Source organism: Vipera ursinii, assembly GCF_947247035.1.
Source record: "Vipera ursinii genome assembly, chromosome: 3".
In the NCBI taxonomy this organism is placed as follows: domain Eukaryota; kingdom Metazoa; phylum Chordata; class Lepidosauria; order Squamata; family Viperidae; genus Vipera; species Vipera ursinii.
The window spans coordinates 74,723,767-74,737,162 of record NC_139516.1 but is presented as its reverse complement, the minus strand read 5'-3'; the positions used below and the strand labels follow the sequence as shown (position 1 = coordinate 74,737,162).

General features: G+C 41.4%; 1 protein-coding gene across 1 annotated transcript in view; it reads right to left on the bottom strand.

Moving 5' to 3' along the window:
• The window catches only part of GIPC2 (GIPC PDZ domain containing family member 2), a 28,172-nt gene extending 15,120 nt beyond the window's left edge, over window positions 1-13,052 (bottom strand). The window contains exon 1 of the mRNA XM_083359414.1: window positions 12,773-13,052. Coding sequence (XP_083215540.1) covers window positions 12,773-13,051 — 279 coding nt within the window. The 5' untranslated portion in view covers window position 13,052. The remainder of the gene's footprint in view (window positions 1-12,772) is intronic.
• Between the last annotated feature and the right edge of the window lie 344 nt (window positions 13,053-13,396).

The following is a 13,396-nucleotide window of genomic DNA, read 5'->3' as shown; positions in this document are numbered from 1 at the left end:
TTATTATTATTATTATTTATATTGCTCTTTAGAAGGCCAGATCCTGAAGCTAAAACTCAAATACTTTGGCCACCTAATGAGAAGGAAGGACTCACTGGAGAAGAGCCTAATGCTGGGAAAGATTGAGGGCAATAGAATAAGGGGACGACAGAGAATGAGGTGGCTGGATGGAGTCACTGAAGCAGTAGGCGTGAGCCTAAATGGACTCCAGAAGATGGTAGAGGACAGGAAGGCCTGGAGGTAGAGGACAGGAAGGCCTGTCATGGTAGAGGACAGGAAGGCCTGGAGGCCTTCCTGTTCATCACAACTGGGTGATGAACTCCAATGGGTTCCCCCAGGAGTGTGTTTCTCCTCTGTCTCATTTTGTTGTGTGTTCTCTCCCAGGGAATACCAGCTAGTATTTATCTTCCATTGGCTCTTTGGTTGTCCACCTTCTTTGAAGATGTAGGGATGAACTCACCCTTTGCCAGCTGTCACATGTCCCATGACTGATATGTTCCATGAAGGATGCCATGCAGCAGTCCTAGATGAGCACTCAAATAGTTGCCCATCAAACTCAGGCCCCCAAGTTGGCATGGAGCTGGAAACAACTACCGTAAGTCCCTAAATTTGAAAAATACCCAATACTGTTGCAAAATGGCCTTTTCACCCTACCTCCCAACAATAGCAACCACAAGGACTTCAGACAAAGCAAAAGGTGGTGCCATGTTTTTATGTAGGGTACAGAAACAAATCATAGATACATTCTACATACTGTATGTGACATAAAGCAACCAATCAAACGGTGAAGATATTGATTAGGACATCAGAAAAGATAGACATTGCTAAAACATAATGCATCCCCTCCTTTCCCTCCCAGATTTGTTTCTTTAACACCTGCAACACTCGAAGGACTCCAGACTACAGCTCTAATGTGTGATCAGCAGTCCTTGAAAGGGCTAGTTTTTGCACATCAAAGGAAATGGCTTTGGCACAAAGGAAAAACATGGTTTCTTAAACTTCAAAAGGAGGCATGGAATGCCATGCTAAAATGACCATTTCCCCTTTTATTAAAATGCTAATAATAAACCTAAAATTTTACCTAATTCCTGAAGATTAAGTCCAACTTTTTATATGCTACATCGTATCAGCACTTAAGACACTTTTTAGTTCATAAATGTTACAGTCTTATGTATGGTAAAGAAAATCTTGAAAGTAATGGCTAATATTTATTTATATAATTAAAAAGGAACAGAATAAAAAAGAATTTAATTTAACTACATCATCTTTCACTCCAAGGCTTCTATCTGTTACATTTAAGAGCAAGGTATTTCATCAGAAGTTATTCTTCAACTAGGGGTTTTAATCTGCAATAAACTTTGTACTTCCTGCAGTAAATCGTAAAGTGTTGAGTTGCTTATTAAAAAAGTTCCATCCTTTCAAAATGAGCTACATACTGTACATTTATTTCAATATGAATCAAGGTGTGTACATACGTCAAAGGAAAAAAGGCCATCTGCCTGCCAATGCATAGTTCTACTGCATAAACAATGACCTTCATTGTGCATACACTATATAGTTTGGATTTTGATAATTTGATAATTTTGACTGCATTATCTCACCTGAGCCCCGGACAGTTGAAAATTGACTCATTTGTTGTATAAACCCCCAAATCTTCATTATTTTATCAGTGGCATATATGTACTAATTGCTACTTTCACCTTCATTTTTCTTAATTTAAAACTTAATGTGTTCTAAATTTACCAGGCTGTAAAACACACATTAGGGAATATTACTGTGTAGGTCAATCTCTGAAGAGTGGGAGGTCTTCATTTTTTCTTCGAGATTCCAAAGTATATTAAAAAAAATTCTAGAGCTATAGCAAACCTAAGAATCTTATAGTATTCAGTTATGGAATAAGTTATTGTGAACTATAGTTCATCAGTTGCCTATGAGCCTTGGTGGAGCAGTGGGCTAATGCCTCCTTAAGTAACACCAGCTGCCTGCAATTAGTGCAGGTTCGCATCCCACCAGGCTCAAGGTTGACTCAGCCTTCCGAGGTAGGTAAAATGAGGACCCAGATTGTTGGGGGCAATAAGTGACTTTGTAATAATGCCGCTTGGGTGTGTGTGTGAAAGCCCTAACAAGCAGGCATATACATAGAATGAAGGCTACTGCTAAGCTTGTAAGCCGCCCTGAGTCTTCGGAGAAGGGCGGGATATAAATGTAATAAAAATAAAATAAATAAAAACAGTAAATCTATCCATATATCAATATCAATATCCATACTTAGAGTCTGAATGGTGTAGTCTTTAAAGTGCTGGACCAGAGCTAGGGAGATTTCTATTTATTTATTAAATAGGTTTATATGACCACCCAACCGATAAGCCCAGATCTAGTATACTCTTGAGCTTGGAAACTTCTAGTCACTCCTACACAGCTCAGCCTATTTTAGTGGGATAGCTAGGAGGAATATATGTCTTCATTCTCAATGAATGACAAGCAAAGTATGCATCTAATACATTTTTTAAAAAAATCAAAGCAAAGGATATATACTGTGTTTCCCTGAAAATAACACCCGGACTTTTTTTTTTTGCCTCCAAAAGAGACACCAGGTCTTATTTTCGGAGGGTGACTTTTCCACAATCTAACCTCAGCTGCGGGGGCACCAACAGCCCCACCCAGCTGGCCTGCTTCTTCTGCGGCTGAAGGAAATGCCTCTGCAGCTGAGAATGGAGCTCTGGATTGGCGCGTGCAATGCCCCCCACCCTGCATTTTGCTGACAGAAGCCTTCTAGAAAGGCTTCTGCAGCAAAGAACCAAGCTACGAATTGAATCTGTAGCTTAGTTCTCAGCTGCAGAGGCCTTTCCAGAAAGCCTCTGATGGTGAAACGCAGGCCGAGGGGTGCCGCAGAAGAAGTGGGCTGGCGAGGCAAGGCAGGCGCCGATTCAAGGGAGGCCTAGCTGCAATGGTAAGTAAGTGCAGGGCATGTGGGGCACCTCCACCCCCGCCACCCCAGGGCTTAATTTTGGAGTAAGGCTTGTATTAGGCCCACCCCCAAAAATCAAGCTAGGGCTTATTTTCGGCATAGGTCTTACTTTCGGGGAAGCATGGTATATAAGGTAGTTCACCTTCTTAACAATGATAATCACCTTATTAAAGGTAAAGCTTTTCCCTGTCCAGTCATGTCCCAATTCTAGGAGCAGTACTCATGTCCATTTCTTAGTGAAGGGAGCCAGCATCGTCCAAAGACATTTGCATGGTCATGTGGCCAGCGTGACTATACACCAATGACTATACACATGGAATGCTGTCATCTTCCCACTGAAGTGGTACCTCTTTATCTTCTCACATTTGCATGCTTTTGATCTGCTAGGTGGGCAGGAACTGGAGCAAGAAACAGGAGCACACCCCATTGCATGGCGCTCAGGTCTCAAACCTGGCTGTCAGCTTCCTGGCTAACAAGCTCAATGTCTTCAATTGCTGAGCCATCACGCCCCCTTTAATTACCATATTAACAGTAGCAATTATTAACACTGTTAATGTTAGTTATTGAAAAAACCAATCAAAATATTTAGGATGGGCTGAAGCGTGGCACAAAGCCATAATGTGATTTTCTATTAATATATCATGTGAACGGATGATTTATAAAACATAATTTATAGTTTAGTAGGCTGGGTAAATATCAAGCATGAAAGAAGACAGACCACAAAAGGACTTTTGTCGCTCTACGGCAGTGGCTCCTAACCTTTTGGGCACTAAGGATCGGTTCTGTGGAGAAAGGTTTTTCCACAGACTGGAGAAGATGTGGTTTTGTATGCTACCTGCATCCCACAGATGGAGCTTCGTTTGTTTGCGCGGACCAGTTGCTGGCATGTTGCGGACCAGTGCCGATGCATGGACCAGGGGTCGGGGACCTTTGTTCTAGGGTATAATAATAGAATCTTGAAAGTCTGGCCGACTATCGCTCTGCCTCTTTGCCCTCTCCTCTGACCCCTCTTATCTTGAGTTTCTTTCTCACTGAGGACTCCCAGTGTTGAGTAATTGTTTATTCAGACATTCTTACATTCCTTCTTTATAAAATAGTTTATAACTTTCTCTTGTGTTTATTGTTCTGAACCAAAGTTATGGACTGAAAAACTACATAGTCATATCCTAGTTATCCAAGATTTCAAATAAAATAAATTATTTGAAAAGTGAAAAAGAAACAGAATATCTAAGTCCAGCTGTTAGACAAAGAAAAAAGGATTAGGATTCCTTTATGCCAGACATTTCAAACTCAAGGCCCTCAGTCCATATCCAGCCCACAATTGGTTTAGATCTGGCCCATGGGGCCACCCTGGAGATGGCAAGAGGCCAGCCCCTGCCATCTGGGCCCTGATCCATCACAGCCTGGCTAGGCGCTCTCCCTAGGTGTGTTCACAGGAATTGGCGAGTGTGGCGGGGGGGCACCATCAAACCTCATCCTCCAGCTCTGGCTGCACACATGGCATCCTCCCGCCCACCGCTACATCTCAGATGGCCCAGTGAATGGGAAGGGCAGGGAATTCCCAGCCCCAAGAAGCAGCTGGGACTCCTTTACCTACTCTACCCTGCCTGAACCCAGCCCCGGAGCTGCCCTCTACCAGAGTCAGGATGCCATTTAAGGCTCACCATCTGATCCCGCCTTCTGCCCCCCACCCCCACTCGGCACCACTCCATGTGCACTGCACCTGTGCAACTTGAGGCCCTGCAGCCAGGCCACACCTGGCACCTGTCTCACCTCATCTTGCCCCATGGCGGCAGCACCAGCAGCAGGAGCCCCGTCAAGCAGGAGCCCCACCACCCCTCTGCTCTCCTCCAGCCTGGGAATCCTAGTCTGGCCAAGGAGAGTGAGCACAAAAGCAGCAGCCTCAAGAGGGTAAGCATGGCCAGGTGCCCCCTCAAGGAAGCAGGGCTGGGCTAGGCTGCAGGGTCCTGGTGCCTCAAGAGCTTGAGGGCCAGGCTGGACACTTGTCTTCCACTGCCCAGGTCTCTAAGCAGCCCAGTGTACCATCCACACTAACTGGGCCCCTGGATCCTCCTCCACGCAGGTCTGTGCCTGGCCTCCCTACTTGGGCCATGGCATACCATCATGGTGTCCATTTTTTTCAAAAGCCATTTTCAGTATTTTATTTTATACTGCTTTAGGATTTTGTAATACAGATTGCAGAATGTAGTACTGGCTAAATGGCTTTAAATTATATATTTCAAGTTCATCATAACCTGGAAGGGCTAAAAGTAAAAAAAAAGTTAGAAAGTTTTAAAAATCAAAACTTTCAAAGGAATTCAATTTAAGGAGTTGATTTGAAAGGTGCTTTCCTCATTAATGTTAATTGGAATATTTTGTTTTTAAAATGCTATCTTTTGCATATTATTTTGGGAAAATATTTTGAAAGGCAACTGAGATTGTGCCCACTTATGATTACTATGCCTAAATTAAAAAAAGAAAAGAAAACTTTAAATGCAAAATGTTTAAATATTTCAGGTATCATCTCAAATGAAAGGTCACAACTTTTCTTTTTTCACTTGTGTTTGCAGAGATAAAAAGCAAGATTCTCATGTAGCTAGCATATCACAGTTACAGTACATATCGGATATATCCGATACACTAACTTGCAAACATTTCTTGTATTCTACTATTAACCGTGAATCTGAAAGATAGGGTGAAGCATCAAATACTATACTGAGAAACTGGTAGGAAGGATACAATATACAGTTTCCAAGTTTCCCAACTGTTAGTGTTGCTAAGCTCTACTAATCCTTATTAATATCATATTCCTGATACCTTTTTGTAAGGGGGAAAAAAAGCTTTCTTTGAATGTTGACCTGTAAGTAAGTGTAAGTAATCATCTTATAACTGGTTTTACCCTTATGACTAGATAAAACCAGCAATAGGACAGAAATGTGATATTTAGAAATCTGAGACGATGTGACTCTATTTAAAACTGCAACTGAGCAGCATAAGCAGACTTCAGCCTCCGCATGAGCCAATTTTATATACGGTACTACCCTCTAGGAAGAGTTTCAGTCAAGCAAGAACTTTGATTAGTGGTTATACAATTTTCCTGTTGAGTTCCACTTTTATACAATGATGATGATGATAACTTTATTGTCACTTTGAATGTACACCAATCGGCATACATCAAAATGAAATTTCATTGCATACAGCTCTCAAAGGGTGACCACCTCCGATATATACTCCTTGTTCGGGGCCCGCTCAAATTTCATATTGTCCATTTTAGTCTCTAGGGAGTGAACGATGGCAAACAGGACAGATGGAAATGGGGCTCCATGTGGATTAGCCCTCAAGTTAGCTTGTATTCTGACAACCTCACCTTCTTTCCTTTTTCTGATGCTGACTCTTCCACCCTTTCCTTAAAGAGGCCTTGCTTCTTTTCGCCCCTGGAGCACGCTGCTGCCACCGCCACCAACTCCTCCAAAAGCCTCTCTCTCTCTTCCTCTGGGCCTGCCGACAGCCTCATCCATAGCGGTAAATAAGCAAAATATTTTTCTTCACACTCATACCAAGTAATTTAAGTACGAATTGTTCTGACAGTCAAGCATTCAATCAATCAATGTTTTAAAACATAGCAATCAGTAGGTTCTCAGCCTAGCTGGCTGCTATATTGCATTGAATTATAGTGTGACAGAATAACAAAGTTGGAAGGGACTTTGGAAGCCTTTTAGTCCAACCCGCTGCTCAAGCAGGAAACTCTCCTATACCCATACCATTTCAGACAAGCGTGGTTCAGTGTTTTTCTGGGTTTTGCTTTGCTTTGCCTCAACTGTTGTAGTTTGTTGGGCAATGCATAGGTAAGATAAATCAACGCTTATAGTGCTGTTTTAGTCTCAAAATGTCAGTGTCATTCTTAAAATGTCATTGCAAACTATTTGATAGATAGCATAATAAAGAACATACAAAGTGAAGGTATTTGAATAAGAAACTTAGTATCTCTGAAATAGGAGTGTGTGATATATAGTGCAAATATTTATACACAGAGCAGTCTGAATTCAGCTGGAAGTTCCAAAGCCTAAAATAGAATATTCCATTCACAAAAACATTTAGCCCAGACATGTCAAACACAAGGCCCGGGGGCCGGATGCGGCCCACGAAGTGGTTTCATGTGGCCCACGAAGCCATCCTGGAAACAGTGAGGGAACGGCCCCCTCTGCCTTGGCCCTGGCCCAGAGACCCTCCTTCTGCCAGAGACCGAGATCTGTCCCACTCCTGCCCAGGCCCCCATAGGCACCCTTGATGTGAACGATGTAGAGCTGGCCATGCCTACCTAGTAGGCCATACGCACTCTAGCCACGCCCACCCTGGCCATACCTACCCGGCCCCCTGAGGGCAACCGCAATGCTGATGTGGCCCTCAATGAAATTGAGTTTGACACCCCTGATTTAGCCCATTGGCAAATCATTTACACTGGGCTCACAATATCCAGTAATTAAATTACTGCTTCTAGAACAGGGGTGTCAAATTTGCAACGTCACGTGATGTGTCGCAACGTATCGTGACTTTTTTCCCATTGCCGGCAATGGGGTGGGCCCGGCAGTTTGACATCCCCGTTCTAGAAGATTGACTTCTTCTTCCCTAACCTGAGCAGCAGACAGTATATTTTATATCTGAATTGTTTTAAGCGGCTAAATAATTCAAATTATATTCTCCCTATATTGTTGCAATATACAATCATGTCCCAAATTTTATTTATTTTATTTCACTCAATGTTGGTACCTAAGTGATTCTGGAGATACAAAATAGAGTCTTCGCTTAGTCCTTATTGAGTGAAATCTTAATAAAATAAAACCTTTCCACTTGTAATTTGAAAATAATAACCCAGAAGTGAATTGCTAGTTCAATAGGTCACAGAAAGAAATGCACATGCATCAGTTGTGTGTGGTAAATTCAAGACTACCTCACATCAAATATAGAAAAATAATTATTGGAGGCTGAACAAACAAGGAAGGTTTAGCAAGAAAGGAGAAGAGGAAAGACAGGTGTATTAAGGGAATGAAAGCAATACTGTTTAATTAACTAATGGAACTGAATACAGACAGATTATTTTCCACAAGGCATTCGTTCTTACTTTTATAAAGAATTAGTAACACGTTAGTAAATGCAGTGATCCCTACAGGGTATACAAGGATCCACATTTATAGTAGTAAAGAATTAAACCAGAGTTATTCATACTTTGCCTTAGTAATAAAAGTTGCACGTAGCTACATTTATAGTAGTAAAGAATTAAACCAGAGTTATTCATACTTTGCCTTAGTAATAAAAGTTGCACGTAGCTACTGTATTTCAAAAAAGAAGTAAATAGTTATAAAGGTGTCATAATGAAATCATATATAAATCAAATAAATCATACAAAAATCAACCTGAGCCTCCAGTAGAATTTGTGTTAATTAAAACAGATAACTGCATTAATATTTTAATTCATATTTATTTCCAATAAAAATAAGAACATTACATTAAAATATGAATCCTATATTTGAGTTAATCATCAGTGAGAGCAATCTGGTTCATATATTGTTCTAAGCAATGGTTTGTTCATTAAGTCAAAGTTGGTTAGTCTCACACATTACAATATTCCAAAACCAAGCAAATCTATGGTGACAACATATGGATGCAGCCTAATCATTGTGCTAAGTCTAACAATTCTCAAATGTGTACAGTGCAAAATAGTCCAGTACATTCTGACTAATATGTCTTATATTCATGTAACAATTGTCATTTGCATTAACGTATTATTACTATAAATGTAGCTTTAAAATTTCTTCACATCATTTACTTTGAAAAAGTTGGAATAGACCTTGCCATGATGTGTTTCAGCATTCATAAAACAAGATGGTGAATAAAGTAAATTGGCTTATTTGTTTAATTCAGGGGTCCGATGAAAGGGCACAAGCTTCAGTAAGAATAAGTATTTTGAATGACAACTGTACTGTTTGTACATAAAAACAGAGGCAGCTTGTTTTGTTTTATTGATAACTTCAACATGAAAATCATCCAAGATATGAAATTGTAGCTGAACAGATCCGAACATGGAACTATCCCAATCTGGCTCAGGAAATAAATTAAATATTAAAAAGAACATATATACATGAGGCATATAGCACTTTCCTAACCTCTTCTTTCATTTTTTTTCTCAGCAGGTTAATGTCACAATGTTAATGTCCCGTAATGTTATATGCCTGTTTTTCTGAAATTCAGATCCTTCTCTTTCTTTATGATTGAAAAAACATACTCCCATCACACATGTAGTACATGTGGCATACACTTAGTTGTCTCAACTATACCTGCCGTAATTGAAAGTCTGTTTTTACCATCCAGCTATTTCCATTTGACTTGCTTTTGCCACTAGAAAGAACTGTGAGACTTCCTAACCCAATTAACTGAGTCTATTGCTCTTTATATTCAAGCAATTATCCACCAGTGGGTTATCCAATGAATTATTTGGTAATCTTTGCATTGGTCATCATTTTCTTTGTAGTATACCACTTCTTTTTTGTCTTTTTTTTTTGGTAGGTAAGAAATAATAGAAATTAAACAGTAATCAATTTGGCATGTACAAGGAAAAAGAAACAAATAGAAACAAAAAAATTTAAAACATTTCTGCAGAGCCTCGATCCTCTCCAGGTCAGCCAACAAAGCCAGTGTGTATTAACATTCTTTAGAACAGGGGGAGGAGAATGAGCTGAACCGGTGGCAGCACCGCACAAGCCTGAGCGAGAGATGGCTGGAGCTGCAGGGCTGTCAGGGCTCAGCGGAAGCGCCAGGATCAGCGCTTCTTCGGGGCTGTTAGGGCTCAGTGGAAGCGCCAGGATCAACACCAGGATCCAGGTGGAGCTCGGTGCTGATCCTGGCACTTCTGCTGAGCACAGAAGAAGTGCTGATCAGCTGGAATGTTGCAGCATCTCCAGGGTCTTGTGATTTACATTCAGATGCTTGGCAACTGATTCATATTTATGACGGTCACAATGTCCCAGGGTCATGTGACCAAAATTTGCTGCAACCACCCAGCAGATGGGGGGGAATAAAAACCAAATACCCCCCCACCCCAACCCTCGCTGCCAATCCTCCACAGAAATGCTCACAACAATGAAAACCTCAGACAGGAGGAAGAGCGCCGCCAGGCAGGCAGGCAGGTGTCTTGCTTGGCTGTGGCTTGGCGGGGCACTTTTTTCAGTGCCATTGTAACTTCAAACAGTCACTAAGAGAACTGATGTAAGTCGAGGACTACCTGTACTTTATCACTTTTTTCCTTTGGTCATCAAGTTTTTGACACCTTGCTAGGCAACTGGTGGTACTTGGATGTTGCCATATCCTAAAACTGGTACAATGGGTGAAAAGGTTGAAAAGCCCTGCTCTAGAAAATTCATAAACACAGAAGGCCCACTATGCTTATCTAAGAACCAAAACAGTTCATCACAATTTCTAATATGCAAGCATTAATACTATCATAAAGTTTCTTGCCTTGATTTGCTTAAGGAGTAAAGACTGCTGTCGGTCAAGCTGAACTGCTAACATTAATGTTTGCATGTTTGTATATTAAACATTACAAAATGATTTAGTACAGTCCAATACTCCAAAATAAATAATGTGTGAGCAAGTGCAAAACTTCTGGCCAATCTCTAGTAAATAGAATAGACTATTTGTAGCTCAAGGTTGAACTGTGGGGGACCTTGGTGGTCTCTTGGCTCTCTGAAGAGCTAATCAAGGAACTACCAAGAGCACTCTCACCAATAGTGACAGGCCAAGCCATTTGTATATAAACAGAGATTAAAACCCACTCCCTTCTAGCATTGATGATACCTAGTTGGGTGATAAAATGCCTCCAAGAAAACAACCGAGACAGAGAGCATCCCACACTCAAAAAAAAAATGTGGATATTCACACCTAAATTCTTGTATCCTTTTCATTTTGAATTGCAGGGGGATAGATTTCTGTTCAAAACAAATGTTTCTGCCCAATAATGTAACCCAAACATTTTTTTATCTTTTTCTCTCTCATCTGTCACAAATGAATTCTTGAACAACAAAGGTTGGGTTTTTTATTTTCAAAAAAATGTTTCATTTAAACCTCATAAAAATATTAATTAGGCATCAACGTATTGGTCCCCTTTATTCTAGTTTACTAAGAATATCAAAGAAAGGGCCTTTTTTCATTTTGTGTGGACGAAACTAAGTACAACAGTGCCATGTTCCAAACTGTCTGGTGTGAAATACCTTCTGAACTTTTTTTATCAATAAAGAAACTTCTCTCTTTCAAAGCTTTATTGTTCCTCGTGGGAATAAATAAGATACCATTGTAAGTTGAACGCCTAGGATAAAATGATACTTGTAGCTAGGAATATAATTACATGTGTTAAGAATTGCTTCTTTTACAGTGCTCTGAGCCACAAATATGGAACTATTGTAGAATTCGAATAAATCAAGAAGCAGTTTTGTGTCTAAATTTTGCAACCATTACAGGAAACAGATCTGTAGAATAAAATACAAATCACTCAGCCAGATATCTGAATAGTATCTTTCTATTACAGCAAAGCTACAAGCGACATTAAAGCTTTAGGCAGGATGAATCAACTGATCAAAAGCAACAGATTCAATACCACCATTAACAGAACACAAATTAATCAAGAGCATTTATTACTATATGGGTTAATCCCAGGAAACACTACAAAAACCAAAAGGACCGTCATAGCATTTTTCTAACTAATACACTTTGCTGAAAGAATAACTTTTGTGAATTACAGCTCACATCATCAGATGCATAGAGTGGCTGAATTAATACATTACTTAATTTGGGGCAAGGTGGGATAGGTATACATAGATGGAAGGGAAGGAAAAGAAGTTGTTTATGCAGTTCACATGTGAGAAAGAAGTACTTTTTCATTTGGTAATTGTGATGTGTTTAATACTTACTTGTATTTGTTGAATTTTTGAGATTAAAATATCCTTCAGATTTTCCACTTAGGCATCATAAGTAGGCTTCAGTACTTCCATTCCATATATCAGATGGGTGTGTGGGGTGTGTGTGTGTGTGTATGTGTGTGTGTGTGTGTCTGTGTCCACATGCACGCCTTCAAGTCAACCTTGAGTCCATACAACTACGTCATACAGTTTGCTTGATAACATTTTTGAAAGTTTATTTATTTATTTACTATTGGGACTTATATGCCACCCTATCTCCCGAAGGACTCAGGGCGGCTAACAACAATAAAATACAATGATACAAAAGTTAAAAAAGAAATTAAATTAATAGCCCCAAAGTGGCTTGCCAGTACCTTCTTGGTACTAACCCAAAGTGACCCATTTGGCTTCTGTGCCTAAAACTACACATAAAAACTCTGTTCTCCTGTCCTAATAAAGCTTCAGTGCTAGATGTTATATTAAGAAAGGTGGGATAAAAAAAAAACCTAAAAGGTTGAAAATAGACACATATATGACAGGCAGAAATCTACATGGAGATATATTCATAAGTTACCAGGAATTAAACTCAACTTGAGGAAAACTTGACTTTGCCGAAATACAGCGCACAAAAGTATTGGAAATCCTAAAGGCTGCAATCCGCATCTCCTCAAAAGTAGATCCTTAGGCTTAAACAGAAAGCAGCACTCAGTTCGGTTTTCTGGCTTTTAACATACTCTGAACGGGAGCATGGACATCTGACGGACCCCTGGGTTACAGTCATTACAGTAGAAAGAGTGGGAAACTTAAGACCTGGGTGACACATCACCCACCACCACCACCACCACCGGCGGCCACCTACCTCGGCCGGGGAAATGCGGAACGCCTCAGCGATTTTGGCGTAAAGCTCCTTCACGCTGCCAAAGCCTTCCACGCGCCCCGTGGGGCTGCCGTGCGCCAGCTGGGCGTGGAAGACCAAGCGGACGGGACCGCGCTGGGCTGTGGCGCCCCCCGCTCCGGCACGAGCGCCGGCCCCGACCTCGTCGTCGCCTCGCCCTCGCGCCGGGGGAGCTTCGCCGTCCACCAGCGTGGAGGTCTCCCTGGATTTGCCTTTCTTCTTTCTCCTCAGCCCCAGAGGCATCTTCCCAGCCCGCCCGCCCGCCCTAAGCCAGAAGCACCTGTGCGCCGCTGCTGGTGGCGGAGCGGCGGCGCCACTTGGTTGAACTCTGCCCGCTCGGGCGCGAGCTCGCGGCTCACCTCCCGCTTTTTTAGCCATCGCCCAGCAGGGTAGGCTAAGCAGGCGACAGCCAATGGGCGACGGGCCTTTGGGCCCGGCAGCTACTTCGCGCCCGAGGGTCTCTTTTTTTCTCTTCGGTGCTGCTTGTGTCAGCCGCTGAATTGTAGAGGGTCGTCGCAATGACCCTGTGGCGTAAAATTTTATTCATAGGTTGTTGTTGTTTTTTGTTTCGTTTTGAATGTGGCCACC